The sequence below is a fragment of the Neodiprion lecontei genome, chromosome 6 (genome assembly GCF_021901455.1).
Source record: "Neodiprion lecontei isolate iyNeoLeco1 chromosome 6, iyNeoLeco1.1, whole genome shotgun sequence".
In the NCBI taxonomy this organism is placed as follows: domain Eukaryota; kingdom Metazoa; phylum Arthropoda; class Insecta; order Hymenoptera; family Diprionidae; genus Neodiprion; species Neodiprion lecontei.
The window spans coordinates 17,590,689-17,606,867 of NC_060265.1; the positions used below are offsets into that span (position 1 = coordinate 17,590,689).

General features: G+C 38.7%; 1 protein-coding gene and 1 long non-coding RNA gene across 3 annotated transcripts; one reads left to right on the forward strand and one right to left on the reverse strand.

Annotated features, from left to right (window-relative positions):
- Nucleotides 1–360: 360 nt before the first annotated feature.
- Nucleotides 361–2,579, forward strand: LOC124295141. The gene is made up of 7 exons (XR_006905066.1): nt 361–453; nt 718–835; nt 1,073–1,084; nt 1,481–1,551; nt 1,946–2,021; nt 2,104–2,169; nt 2,523–2,579. It is a non-coding gene; the product is annotated as an uncharacterized LOC124295141 (long non-coding RNA).
- An 8,963-nt stretch (nt 2,580–11,542) lies between these two features.
- Nucleotides 11,543–13,302, reverse strand: LOC124295135 (fasciculation and elongation protein zeta-2-like). Of its 2 annotated transcripts, XM_046744005.1 has the most exons (5): nt 13,247–13,302; nt 12,874–13,006; nt 12,282–12,357; nt 12,133–12,198; nt 11,543–11,779 (listed from the first exon to the last, which is right to left on the reverse strand). In XM_046744005.1, exons 2-5 carry the CDS (start codon nt 12,955–12,957, stop codon nt 11,763–11,765), a joined length of 243 nt encoding a protein of 80 aa, XP_046599961.1. In that variant the 5' UTR covers nt 12,958–13,006; nt 13,247–13,302; the 3' UTR covers nt 11,543–11,762. The 2 variants fall into 2 exon arrangements, with proteins under 2 accessions (XP_046599961.1, XP_046599960.1); XM_046744004.1 differs by lacking the exon at nt 11,543–11,779 and having other exon boundaries at nt 11,933–12,198.
- Nucleotides 13,303–16,179: the final 2,877 nt, after the last annotated feature.

Genomic DNA, 16,179 nt, shown 5'->3' on the forward strand with positions numbered 1-16,179 from the left:
CTTCGCCATTTTGCGACAATTGATGATGAGTAAATTTTTCTTGTACTATCCAAATGTGAGTTAAAATACACTTTGAAATTTTGAGATGCTTCGTGAGTTATCTCCCATTTAAAAAACAGCCGACAATTAACGTTTCGCTTAAAAATTATCGTATTTGATTGATTTGAAAAAAAAATATCTGCACTTTTCCCGATCTTTCATATGGCAGCATTTGAAGAACCCGGTTTCCACTTTGAACCGACGCGCGACGTGGAAAATATTTTTTCTCCATTATCTGATTTTATTATCGACCTTTTTCAGTGTTTTTTCAGTGTTGTAAATATTTAGCTATATGATTATTGATTGCTTTCAGTTTTCAACCACTTGTATACGATGAAAGTATAAAATAAATAATTTTAATCAACTATTTTCACGTAAATCAATAACAAACAGCAATGTTGTTATTTCTGCACGGTGAGTATAACATTTTTATGATATTTACTGGCAATTGCAATTATATTGTATCTAAAATTTTTTAAACTTGTCATGTATACAATGAATTATTTCAATTGAATTTTCGCGCAAGCCGTAATTCAGTAGCTAGCAATGCGCTAATCAAATTTCTATAATTTTTTAGAATTTTCTCACAATCTTCTCGGTCAAATCTGTCAATGGAAAAATGATATTAATCCTAACGCAAAATTTTTGAGGTGTTCTAATAATGAAAATATTTCTTAGTTTCCGAGGTATAACCCGAGGTGGTTGGGCGTGGTTGTGGGTGATCGAGGTGAACGAGAAAGAGGACCAGAAAGACTAGGAGAACAAGGTGGACTAGGAGGACGAGGATTTGTGCACGGTAAGAATGACATTATTATAATATTTAATGGCCATTGTAATTATATTTATCTAACTTTTTAAAACTCGTCACGTTTACAATTAATTATTTCAGTTCATTTTTCGCGCAAGCACAAATTGAGTAGCTATAAATGCGCTAATAAAATTTATTATATTATTACTTAATTAATTAATTATGTTAATGCTTCACAATATTTTTGATGTGTTCTTATACTGAAAATATTTCATAATATTCAAGGTATAACCCGAGGTGGTTATCGGTGGTCGTTAGAGGTGGTTGACGGTGGTTGGAGGCGGTCGGAGGTGGACGAGGAAGAGGACGAAGAAGACGAGGAGAACAAGGTGGACATGGAGGACTAGGATTTGTGCTCGGTGAGTGAAACATTTTTATAATATTTATTGGTAATTGCATTTACATTGTATTTAAAATTTTTCAAACTTGTCATGTTTGCAATAAATTATTTCAATTCATTTTTCCCGCAAGCACATATTCAGTAGTTTCAAATGCGCTCACAAAATTTATTACATATGAATTAATTAACTCATTATATTAATCCGAACACAATATTTTTCATCTGTTCTTATACCAAAAATATTTATCACTATTCCAGGTATAACCCGAGGTGATTAGCAGAAGTCGTTGGAGGTGATTAGCGGTGGATGGAGGCGGTCGAGCTGGACGAGGTGGAGGACGAGGAAGACGAGGATTTGTGCTCGGTGAGTTTAACATCATTATAATATTTGATTAAGAAGGATCAGGAGTAGGTGTAGGATCAGGAATAGAATCAGGAGTTGGTGTAGGATCATCAGTAGAATCAGGAGTAGGTGTGGGATCAGGTGAAGAAGTAGTATCAGGAGTAGGTGTAGAAATAGGAGTGGTAGTAGTAATAGCAGCATGGTGCGGGGGGGGGGGGGGGGGAGGGGGGGGGGGTGACAAAGTAGAAAAAACAAATACAAAATACTAATAGCCCTTTGCCGCAGCATAGATCCATACAAGATTCCAAGGTAGGCATCTTAGATTTACGAGCAAAGTCTGATTAGTACTTTGTCAATCTTGTTAGACCTATGAGATACGTTTCTAACCAGACAAAAATATATTGAAAATTTACAGTATTTGACAACAGTGATACCTTATCACATGGACACTGGCCCACCTAATAATCAAGCATTACAAGTCCTCATTAAGAGTAAGTTTTACAAGTTCTTGGTAACAGTACCAACAATTACTTAATAACATCATTCGAAATTAATAACATGTTTTGTTTTCAGTATTGAAGGCTATTAATGAGGATAGTCCAACGGTGCCCACATTATTAACGGACTCTATATTAAAAGGTGGGTTGATTTCTTTCACCTTGTCTTGAATCCGTGCAAGATAAACACTTGTATATTTCACAGTCCCGTTATTATCATGAGGTTGAAGTTCGTAATGTTATTCAGGCTATAAATTTTTAGAAAAACTTGGAATACAACTTCAGGATTGTTTGAAAATAAGTAAACCGTAATAAACCAAATTATAATCATATCAAGTTATCACTAATAAGCAATTGCGGGTAAAATATTAGCTTACTTTTGTAAGTATTTATGAATATAGCCTCTATGAATATTCATTGTTGATATATAAGGTCTGGCAACGTACCTACTTTCTGTAAGAGATGTTGAAGATTTTTAACATAATTATATTTCAGATCTGTGCCCCACCTAGTGATCCACTAGTACATATCCTCCGACGTGACATCGCTGTGCTACGTATAAAGAAGAAAAGATTTATTAAGATGCAGATTGCTCCTCTCTTCTTGCCATTGTGTTTTCAGCCATTGTTGTGCTGTGTGTTTAAAATTAAGGACAGTATATGTATAATATAGAATAACAGGTACAGCTACGAATATAGCACTACAATAAATCTTATAGAAATGAGCTCTCATTGAGATTTCTCTGAATTTATAACTCGACGCGAGAAGGCAAAAATCAATGTAATGCCATCTGTAAGGTAATTGGACTCGTATTTGCACTACGAGAACTCGTTGGGCATTTTGCCGTGAAATTTGAAAAATTGTTGTACAAGAAATTAGATTACTATAAAAATGGGTAAAAAATATTATCTCTAATAGTGAATGTAGCTAATACAGCTTTAACCGTATATTGATTATGTTAATGATCTATTGTGACAAGATCGGAATTAGATAAGCTCTCTAAACACTCTTGTCTAGACTATTAATTTATATCATGTATATGTAAATGTATATTTCTTCAGTTTATACAATCACTGCTCTAGGATTACCCTTGCCACGTTTTATGGTGCGCTTGTGTAATTCGTATATTATTAACCTTACGTTTTACTCTATTTGCGACAAGTTGTGAGTATTTCTAATTTCTTGGCAATTATTTATGTACATGTATGCGTATATATGTATATGTATACTTATGCATGTGTATATACATATATACACATGTTTAAAACTAGATTTTTACGATAAACACAGAGGTTTTAGTACATTCACATACGAATTTCTGTGTATATGTATACTTGAACTAAAATATCCGTATCCCTAATACGGAGTTCTTCGTAATTCGCATTTGTTCTTGTAATCCAATGTCCTACATACGATGGCAAAAATCGAGATCCAACTTGACTGAGTCTCAAAGCCCTGTTGACATGAAAGCAGCTATTTGATAGAAAATATAGTTTATAGTTTACACAGCCCATTGCATGATATTTCATTATAAATACATACGTTTCAATGTATTTAGGGATAATTTATCAAATATACAGAGGTCATGTGCAAATAATAAATAAATTGATTCGACCGCAGTTTGATGTATTCATTAGAGCTTTAACAATAAATTTAAGCTTTGTTACTTCTTTTATTTTATTATGGATGATAAAAAACATTTCTGACTATTCGTGCTGTGGAAGCATGGGGATTAAACCAAATGTAGCAACAGATTAGAAACAGTGTATGTAGAGTACGGGTACTTTTCTAACAATGCAAACACGTGCCGCTAGCTTAGTTTTGACATATCTAGAATACCACGCCTTGCGAATTAGCTTTCCGGACAGAGATGAATGATGAATTTTAAGGACTGCATTATCGTTGTTGAATACTCTATGCCTCATGGGAAAAGAAAATCTGTAACGATAAAATTGATGCACCAGATCATCGTCGACTTTAACTTTTGGAATGTCCTACCATTTCCGAACACCTCCAACCATCCTATTTACCGATATTTCTAGATTAGCTATGATATGAAAATAAAAAAATTATTCATTTCGAAATGGGATTCTATTCGACACGCGTTCGATGTATCCCATAACATTAATATTCAAAATTATTCCAACAACTTTTCATTTGCTCTCTCGATCTTGAATTTTCGTAGGCATATAATCGAAACGCTGTTCTAGCTAGTCGCAAGTGAAGTATCTACGTTGGGTAGAGAAGCAGAATTGTTTTTCGAAAAGTATTCGGATGGAAAAAAATTCAGAGTAACTGTAATACATCACGGATGCACTAATTTTGAACGAGATGAAATGGATGCTTCGTATATGAGACAGTATCTAACGCAGCGTAGTGATTTAAAGACCTAAAAAGGTGATAGGGAGAGAAAGAACGAAGCTTCTTAACATTTCGAGTGTATTCTAACACACATTTGAAAGATACGAGCAAAATTTTTCATCATCCAACTGTCGCAGAACGGCAGCGTTATCAGCCGACCCGTTAACCGAAGGATATGTCTTCAGTCAACGGCTGACCATCGAAGGGCCTGGCCGCTTGAGTCTGGAATCGGCAGGACAGATAAAGTGTGTATTTCTTGTATGAAATGTGAAAACTAAAATCATTATACATCATATCATATCATCATACATCATACATCATACATCGTACATCATACATCATACATCATACATCATACATCATACATCATACATCATCATACCTAGTATTACAGTTCGAAACCAAAGTTTGAATTTTCGGATGTTCGGAAAGTAACGTCACCAATCTAAAATCGGCTAGCCGAGTTCCTCAGTCGGGTAACAACCGCGCAGTAGAGCGGACGGTTGAGAGTCGCGCTCCGCAAATTTCGAGTACGGGTTCTCAACCTCCCGGATCCCGCGCTTCGGGTCCGATACGTATTTCGAGTACCGGGTTCTCAACCTCCTGGATCTCGCGCTTCGGGTCCGCTACCCGGTGAAACTCGACTACCAGGATAAGCGCTCCGTGGTTCCTGGTTCATGTTTACAATAAATTATTTCAATTCGTTTTTCGCGCAAGCCCAAATTCAGTAGTTGTCAGTGCGCTAATAAAATTTCTCGACTTCCAGGATAAGCGCTCCGTGGTTCCTGGTTCATGTTTACAATAAATTATTTCAATTCGTTTTTCGCGCAAGCCCATATTCAGTAGCTGTCAGTCCGCTAATAAAATTTCTCGACTTCCAGGATAAGCGCTCCGTAATTCCTGGTTCATGTTTACAATAAATTATTTCAATTCGTTTTTCGCGCAAGCCCAAATTCAGTAGCTGTCAGTGCGCTAATGAAATTTCTCGACTTCCAGGATAAGCGCTCCGTGGTTCCTGGTTCATGTTTACAATAAATTATTTCAATTCGTTTTACGCGCAAGCCCATATTCAGTAGCTGTCAGTCCGCTAATAAAATTTCTCGACTTCCAGGATAAGCGCTCCGTGGTTCCTGGTTCATGTTTACAATAAATTATTTCGATTCGTTTTTCGCGCAAGCCCAAATTCAGTAGCTGTCAGTCCGCTAATAAAATTTCTCGACTTCCAGGATAAGCGCTCCGTGGTTCCTGGTTCATGTTTACAATAAATTATTTCAATTCGTTTTTTGCGCAACCCCAAATTCGGTAGCTGTCAGTCCGCTGATAAAATTTCTCGACTTCCAGGATAAGCGCTCCGTGGTTCCTGGTTCATGTTTACAATAAATTATTTCAATTCGTTTTTCGCGCAAACCCAAATTCAGTAGCTGTCAGTGCGCTAATAAAATTTCTATAACTTTATAATCTTCTCATAATCTTTTTGGTAAAATATATCGGTACAAAAATTATATTAAACCTTACACGGTATTTTTGATTTGTTCTCATGCTGAAAATATTTATTAGCATTCGAGGTATAACTCGAGGTGGTTGGCGGTGGTCGTTGGGGGTGGTTAGGGGTCGTTGCGGGTAATCGCGGTGATTCAGATGGAGGGGGACGAGGATTTGTGCTCGGTGAGTAAAACACTTTTATAATATTTGCTGGCAATTGTAATTATATTTTATCTAAAATATTTCAAACTAGTCATGTTTACATTAAATTATTTCAATTCATTTTTCGAGCAAGCACATATTCAGTAGCTATGAATAAGCTTATACAATTTATTATATTATCAATTAAATAATTAATCAATTACTCAATTACTCAATTATATTAATCCTCACACAATATGTTCGATGTGTTCTTATACTGAAAATATTTATTACTATTCAAGGTATAACCTGAGGTGGTTATCGGTGGTTGTTCGAGGTGGTTGAAGGTGGTCGGAGGTGGACGAGGAGGAGGACGAGGAGGACGAGGATTTGTGCTCGGTGAGTAAAACACTTTTATAATATTTCATGGCAATTGCAATTATATTTTATATAACACATTTCAAACTAGTCATGTTTACATTAAATTATTTCAATTCATTTTTTGCGCAAGCACATGTTCAGTAGCTATGAATAAGATTATACAATTTATTATATTATTAATTACTTAATTAATTACATTAATTCTTACTCAATATTTTTGATGTGTTCCTATACTAAATATATTCATTATTATTCCAGGTGTAACCCGAGGTGGTTAGCGGTGGTTGGAGGTGGTTGGAGGTGGTCGGAGGTGGACGAGGAGGAGGACGAGCTGGACGAGGAGGAGGACGAAGTGGACGAGGTGGACGAGGAGGAAGCGGCGTGGGTCGCCGGAGAGGAGAGGAGGGGAGGGGGTGGGGAAGGGAAGGGTCGGGGTTGGGAAGGGGGAGAGGCGGGAAGGGTGGGGGAGGGGAAGAGGCGGGAAGGGAGGGGGAGGAGGCGGGGCGGGATAGGGGAGGGTCGGGGTCGGGGAGGGGTCGGGGGAGGGGCGGGGAGGGGAGGGGGCGGGAGGGGGCGGGAGGTAGGGCGGGCGGGTGGGAGGGAGGGTGGGAGGGAGGGAGGAAGGGAGAGAGTGGAGGACGGATGTCAATGCGAGCCCGTTAGAGTTAATAGAGCAGTACACCCCCTCCCTCCCGCGCCCGCCCGCCCGCCCTCCCTCCCTCCCTCTCTCCCACCCCCCCCCACCCGCCCACCCTCCCTCCCACCTGCCCGCCCGCCCTCCCTCCCTCCCTCCCCCCTACCGCCCCTTCCCTTCCCTTCCCGTCCCTTCCCATCCCTTTCCCCTCCCAGCCCACCTCTCCCCCTTTCCTGCCCCTCCCCCGCCCCTCCTCTGAGGAGAGGAGAGGTCCTCTCCCACGACCCACCCCGCCTCCTCCTCGTCCACCTCGTCCTTCTCCTCGTCCACCTGGTCCTCCTCCTCGTCCACCTCCGACCACCTCGGGTAATACCTGGAATAGTAATGAATGTTTTTAGTATAGGAACACATCAAAAATATTGTGTAAGGATTAATGTAATTAATCAATTAATTAATAATATATAATAAATTGTACAAGATTATTCATAGCTACTGAATATGTGCTTGCACGAAAAATGAATTGAAATAATTTATTGTAAACGTGACAAGTTTGTAATATTTCAGATGAAATATAATTACAATTGCAATCAAATATTATAAAAGTGTTTTACTCACCCAGCACAAATCCTCGTCCTCCTCGTCCTCCTCCTCGTCCACCTCCGACCACCTTCAACCACCTCAGGTTATACCTTGAATGGTAATAAATATTTTCAATATAAGAACACATCGAAAATATTGTGTAAGGATTGATATAATTGAGTAATTGATTAAATAATTGAATAATAATATAGTAAATTGTATAAGATTATTCATAGCTACTAAATATGTGCTTGCACAAAAAATGAATTGAAATAATTTATTATAAACGTGACAAGTTTGTAATATTTCAGATGAAATATAATTACAATTGCCATTAAATATTATAGGAATATTATTTAATTAATTAATAATATAATAAATTGTATGAGCTTATTCATAGTTACTGAATTTGTGCTTGCGCGAAAAATGAATTGAAATAATTCAATGTAAACATGAGAAGTTTGAAATATTTCAGATAAAATATAATTACAATTGCCGTGAAATATTATAAAAGTGTTTTACTCACCGAGCACAAATCCTCGTCCCCCTCCTCCTGAATCACCGAGATTACCTGCAACCACCCCTAACTACCTCCAACGAAAACCGCCAACCACCTCGAGTTATACCTCGAATACTAATAAATATTTTCAGCGTGAAACAAATCAAAAATAATGTGTAAAGTTTGATATAATTTTTTTATCGACATATTTTACCAAGAAGATTATGAGAAGATTATAAAGTTATAGAAATTTTATTAGCGGACTGACAGCTACCGAATTTGGGGTTGCGCGAAAAACGAATTGAAATAATTTATTGTAAACATGAACCAGGAACCACGGAGCGCTTATCCTGAAAGTCGAGAAATTTTATCAGCGGACTGACAGCTACTGAATATGGGCTTGCGCGAAAAACGAATTGAAATAATTTATTGTAAACATGAACCAGGAACCACGAAGCGCTTATCCTGGAAGTCGAGAAATTTTATTAGCTGACTGACAGCTACCGAATTTGGGGTTGCGCGAAAAACGAATTGAAATAATTTATTGTAAACATGAACCAGGAACCACGGAGCGCTTATTCTGGAAGTCGAGAAATTTTATTAGCGGACTGACAGCTACTGAATATGGGCTTGCGCGAAAAACGAATTGAAATAATTTATTGTAAACATGAACCAGAAACCACGGAGCGCTTATCCTGGAAGTCGAGAAATTTTATTAGCGGACTGACAGGTACCGAATTTGGGGTTGCGCGAAAAACGAATTGAAATAATTTATTGTAAACATGAACCAGGAACCACGGAGCGCTTATCCTGGAAGTCGAGAAATTTTATTAGCGGACTGACAGGTACCGAATTTGGGGTTGCGCGAAAAACGAATTGAAATAATTTATTGTAAACATGAACCAGGAACCACGGAGCGCTTATCCTGGAAGTCGAGAAATTTTATTAGCGGACTGACAGCTACCGAATTTGGGGTTGCGCGAAAAACGAATGGAAATAATTTATTGTAAACATGAACCAGGAACCACGGAGCGCTTATCCTGGAAGTCGAGAAATTTTATTAGCGGACTGACAGCTACTGAATATGGGCTTGCGCGAAAAACGAATTGAAATAATAAACACGAACGAGGAACCACGGAGCGCTTATCCTGGAAGTCGAGTTTCACCGCGTAGCGGACCCGAAGCGCGGGATCCGGGAGGTTGAGAACCCGGTACTCGAAATACGTAGCGGACCCGAAGCGCGGGATGCGGGAGGTTGAGAACCCGGTACTCGAAATTTGCGGAGCGCGACTCTTATCCGTCCGCTCTACTGCGCGGTTGTTTCCAGACTGAGGAATTCGGCTAGCTGATTTTGAATTGGTGACGTCACTTTCTGAACGTCCGACATCCAAACTATGGTTTCGAACTTTGATACTATGTATGATGATGTATGATGTACGATGTATGATGTACGATGTATGATGTATGATGTATGATGACATGATATGATGTATAATGATTTTAGCTTTCACATTTCATACAAGAAATACACACCTTATCTCTCCTGCCGATTCCAGACTCAAGCGGCCAGGCCCTTCGATGGTCAGCCGTTGACTAAAGACATATTCTTCAGTGAACGGGTCGGCTAATAACGCTGCCGTTCTGCGACAGTTGGATGATGAAAAATTTCGCTCGTATCTTTCAAATGTGTGTTGAAATACACTCGAAGTGTTAAGAAGCGTCGTTCTTTCTCTCCCTATCGCCTTTCTAGGTCTTTAAATCACTACTCAGCGTTAAATACCGTCTCATATACGAAGCATCCATTTCATCTCGTTCAATATTAGCGCATCCGTGATGTATTACAGTTACTCTGAATTTTTTTCCATCCGAATACTTTTCGAAAAACAATTCTGCTCCTCCACCCAACGCAGATACTTCACTTGCGACCAGCTAAAACAGCGTTTCGATTCTATGCCTATGAAAATTCAAGATCGAGAGAGCAAATGAAAAGTTGTTGGAATAATTATCAATACTAATGTTATGGAATACATCGAGCGCGCGTCGATTAGAATCCCATTTCGAAATGAATAATTCTTCTCTTTTCGTATCATAGCTAATCTAGTAATATAGGTAAATAGGATGGTTGGAGGTGTTCGGAAATGGTAGGAGGTGGTCGGCGCTGGCAGAAGGTGATAGGGGGTGGTCGAATGTGGCTATTGATGGTCGGAGGTGGCAGGGGGAGGTAGGAGGTGTTCGAAAATGGTAGGACATTTCGAAAGTTAAAGTCGACGATGATCCGGTGCATCAATTTTATCGTTACAGATTTTCTTTTCCCATGAGGCATAGAGTATTCAACAACGATAATGCAGTCCTTAAAATTCATCATTCATCTCTGTCCGGAAAGCTAATTCGCAAGGCGTGGTATTCTAGATATGTCAAAACTAAGCTAGCGGCACGTGTTTGCATGGTTAGAAAAATACCCATACTCTACATACACTGTTTCTAATCTTTCGCTACATTTGGTTTAATCCCCATGCTTCCACAGCACGAATAGTCGGAAATGTTTTTGATTATCCATAATAAAATAAAAGAAGTAACAAAGCTTAAATTTATTGTTAAAGCTTTAATGAATACCTACATCAAACTGCGGTCGAATCAATTTATTTATTATTTGCACATGACCTCTGTATATTTGATAAATTATCCCTAAATACATTGAAACGTATGTATTTATAATGAAATATCATGCAATGGGCTGTGTAAACTATAAACTATAATTTCTATCGAATAGCTGCTCTTATGTCAACAGGGCTTTGAGACTCAGTTAAGTTGGATCTAGATTTTTGCCAACGTATGTAGGACATTGGGTTACAAGAACAAATGCGAATTACGAACAACTCCGTATTAGAGATAAGGATATTTTAGTTCAAGTATACCTATACACAGAAATCCGTATGTGAATATACTAAAACCACTGTGTTTATTGTAAAAATCTAGTTTTAAACATGTGTATATATGTATATACACATGCATAAGTATACATATACATATATACACATACATTTACATAAATAATTGCCAAGAAATTAGAAACACTCACAACTTGTCGCAAATAGAGTAAAACGTAAGGTTAATAATATACAAATTACAAAAGCGCACCATAAAACGTGGCAAGGGTAATCCTAGTGCAGTGATTGTATAAAGTGAAGAAATATACATTTACATATACATGATGTAAATTAATAGTCTAGAAAAGAGTATTTAGAGAGCTTATCTAATTCCGATCTTGTCACAATAGATCATTAATATAATCAATATACGGTTAAAGCTGTATTAGCTACATTCACTATTAGAGATAATATTTTTTATCCATTTTTATAGTTATTTAACTTCTTGTACAACAATTTTTCAAATTTCACCGCAAAATGCCCAACGAGTTCTCGTAGTGCAAATACGAGTCCAATTACCTTACAGATGGCATTACATTGATTTTTGCCTTCTCGCGTCGAGTTAGAAATACAGAGAAATCTCAATGAGAGCTCATTTCTATAAGATTTATTGTGGTTCTATATGAAAGCACAATGGCAAGAAGAGAGGAGCAATCTGCATCTTAATAAATCTTTTCTTCTTTATACGTAGCACAGCGATGTCACGTCGGAGGATATGTACTAGTGGATCACTAGGTGGGGCACAGAACTGAAACATAATTATGTTGAAAATTTTCAACATCTCTTACAGAAAGTAGGTACGTTGCCAGACCTTATATACCAACAATGAATATTCATAGAGGCTATATTCATAAATACTTACAAAAGTAAGCTAATATTTTACCCGCAATTGCTTATTAGTGATAACTTGATATGATTATAATTTGGTTTATTACGGTTTACTTATTTTCAGACAATCCTGAAGTTGTATTCCAAGTTTTTCTAAAAATTCATAGCCTGAATAACATTACGAACTTCAACCTCATGATAATAACTGGACCGTGAAATATACAAGTGTTTATCTCGCACGGATTCAAGACAAGGTGAAAGAAATCAACCCACCTTTCAATATGTAGTCCGTTAATAATGTGGGCACCGTTGGACTATCCTCATAAATAGCCTTTAATACTGAAAACAAAAACATATTATTAATTTCGAATGAAGTTATTACGTAATTGTTGGTACTGTTACCAAGAACTTGTAAAACTTACTCTTAATGAGGACTTGTAATGCTTGATTATCAGGTGGGCCAGTGTCCATGTGATAAGGTATCACTGTTGTCAAATACTGTAAATTTTCAATATATTTTTGTCTGGTTAGAAACGTATCTCATAGGTCTAACAAGATTGACAAAGTTCTAATCAGACTTTGCTCGTAAATCTAAGTTGCCTACCTTGGAATCTTGTATGGATCTATGCTGCGGCAAAGAGCTATTACTATTTTGTATTTGGTTTCTCTTCTCTGCCCCCCCTCCCCCCACCCCCCCCCCCCGCCCCCTCCGCTTGCACCCTGCTGCTATTACTACTACCACTCCCATTTCTACACCTACTCCTGATCCTACTCCTACTTCTACTCATGATACTACTTCTTCACCTGATCCCACACCTACTCCTGATTCTATTCCTGATCCTTCACCAACTCCTGATTCTATTCCTGATCCTACACCTACTCCTGATCCTTCTTCTATTCGTACTTCTACTTCTACTCCCACTCCTACTCCTACTCCTACTCCCGATCCCACTTCTACTCTTCCTTCCATTCCTAATCCCACTTCATCAAATATTATAATGATGTTAAACTCACCGAGCACAAATCCTCGTCCTCCTCGTCCACCGTGTTCTCCTCGTCTTCGTCGTCCTCCTCCTCGTCCAGTTCGACCGCCACCATCCACCGCTAACCACCTCCAACGACCTCCGCCAACCACCTCGGGTTATACCTGGAATAATAATAAATATTCTCAGTATAGGAAAGAATTAAAAATATTGTGTGAGGATTAATATAATTAATTAATTGATTAATAATATAATAAATTTTATTCGCGCATTGATAGCTACTGAATATGTGCTTGCGCAAAAAATGAATTGAACTAATTTGATGTAAATATGACAAGTTTGAATTATTTTAGATAAAATATAATTACAATTGCCATCAAGTATTATAAAAGTGTTTTACTCACCGAGCAGAATTCCTCGTCCACCTCGTCCACCTTCATTTCCTCGTTTTCCTCGTCCTCCTCCTCGTCCACCTCCGGCCACCACCAACCACCGCCAACCACCTCGGGTTGTACCTTTAATAGTAATAAATATTTTCAGTATAACAACACATCAAAAATATTATGTAAGGATAAGTATAATTAATTGATTAATTAAGAATATAATAAATTTCATTAGCACATTTATAGCTACCGAATTTGTGCTTGTGCGAAAACTGAATTGAAATAATATATTGTAAACATGACAAGTTTGAAAAATTTCAAATACAATACAATTACAATTGCCATTAAATATTTCAAAAATCGTGAACTCACCGAGCACAAATCCTCGTCTTCCTCGTCCACCTCCTCGTCCACCTCCGAGCACCTCCAACCACCGTCAACCACCACCAACGACCACCACTAACCATCACCAACGACCACCACTAACCACTTCGGATTATACCTGGAATAGTAATAAATATTTTCAGCATAAGAACACATCAAAAACATTGTGTAAGGAATAATGTAATTAATTAATTGAATAATAATATCATCAATTTTATTAGCGCATTGAAAGCTACTGAATATGTGCTTGCGCGAAAAATGAATTGAAATAATTTAATGTAAACATGACTAGTTTGAAATATTTTAGATAAAATATAATTACAATTGCCAGCAAATATTATAAAAGTGTTTAACTTACCGAGCACAAATCCTCGTCCCCCTCCATCTGAATCACCGCGATTACCCGCAACCACCCCTAACCACCCCCAACGACCACCGCCAACCACCTCGAGTTATACCTCGAATGCTAATAAATATTTTCAGCATGAGAACAAATCAAAAATACCGTGTAAGGTTTAATATAATTTTTGTATCGATATATTTTACCAAAAAGATTATGAGAAGATTATAAAGTTATAGAAATTTTATTAGCGCACTGACAGCTACTGAATTTGGGTTTGCGCGAAAAACGAATTGAAATAATTTATTGTAAACATGAACCAGGAACCACGGAGCGCTTATCCTGGAAGTCGAGAAATTTTATTAGCGGACTGACAGCTACTGAATATGGGCTTGCGCGAAAAACGAATTGAAATAATTTATTGTAAACATGAACCAGGAACCACGGAGCGCTTATCCTGGAAGTCGAGAAATTTTATTAGCGCACTGACAGCTACTGAATTTGGGCTTGCGCGAAAAACGAATTGAAATAATTTATTGTAAACATGAACCAGGAATTACGGAGCGCTTATCCTGGAAGTCGAGAAATTTTATTAGCGCACTGACAGCTACTGAATTTGGGCTTGCGCGCAAAACGAATTGAAATAATTTATTGTAAACATGAACCAGGAACCACGGAGCGCTTATCCTGGAAGTCGAGTTTCACCGCGTAGCGGACCCGAAGCGCGAGATCCAGGATGTTGAGAACCCGGTACTCGAAATACGTAGCGGACCCGAAGCGCGGGATCCGGGAGGTTGAGAACCCGTACTCGAAATTTGCGGAGCGCGACTCTCAACCGTCCGCTCTACTGCGCGGTTGTTACCCGACTGAGGAACTCGGCTAGCCGATTTTAGATTGGTGACGTCACTTTCCGAACATCCGAAAATTCAAACTTTGGTTTCGAACTGTAATACTAGGTATGATGATGTATGATGTATGATGTATGATGTATGATGTACGATGTATGATGTATGATGTATGATGATATGATATGATGTATAATGATTTTAGTTTTCACATTTCATACAAGAAATACACACTTTATCTGTCCTGCCGATTCCAGACTCAAGCGGCCAGGCCCTTCGATGGTCAGCCGTTGACTGAAGATATATCCTTCGGTTAACGGGTCAGCTGATAACGCTGCCGTTCTGCGACAGTTGGATGATGAAAAATTTTGCTCGTATCTTTCAAATGTGTGTTAGAATACACTCAAAGTGTTAAGAAGCTTCGTTCTTTCTCTCCCTATCAAAAAAAACAAAAATTGCGGGACATTCACCTTTTTACGTCTTTAAATCAGGACACAGCGTTAAATACTGTGTCATATACGGAGCATCCATTTGATCTCGATCAAAATTAGTGCATCTGGGATGTATTACAGTTACTCTGAATTTTGTTCCATATGAACACTTTAGGAAAAACAATTCTTCTTCTCAACCCAACGTAGATACTTCACTTGCGACTAGCAAAAACAGCGTTTCGATTCTATGCCTACGAAAATTCAAGATCGAGAGAGCAAATAAAAAGTTGTTGGAATAATTATGAATATTAATATTATGGAATACATGGCGGAGGTGGTAGGAGCTGGTCGGAGGTGTTCGGAAATGGTAGGAGGTGGTAGAAGCTGGTAGGAGGTCGTAACAGGTCGTAGGAGGTGGCAAGGGGTGCAGGAGGTAGACGGAGATGGTAGAGGGTGTTTGGAGGTGTTCGGAAGTGGTTGCACGGGGTAGGAAGTTCTTGTCGGCGGTTGGTGGTGATCGGCGGTGGTCGAGGAGGACGATGACGACAAGGACGATGAGAGGGGGGGGGGGGGGGGGGGGGTGCGGAGGAGGACGGGGACGACCTGGACGAGGCGGACAAAGGTGGTCGGAGATGGGAGAAGGTGGTTGACGGTGGTTGGAGGTGCTCAAGCAGAAAAACCCAGACACAGCAATTTGCTCGAGAAAGAATTTGTCAATAAATAGAATAAGTTAGAATAATCAGTATACTTGATACCTGGTCCAAGACACTTCTGAATTGGTCTAAGGAAACGATCCCGCATCGAGGACTCAGGTTTGTAAATTCTGCAGTTCTCCAATGGCCCGGCCAAATCACTATGCCTGGTCAAGCGCGATGGAAGCGACGTCAAGCAATACTTCCAATGATGCACCTTCAACTAAGTTCGGTTTCGTATCCTACTGCCTGCACGCGTTAC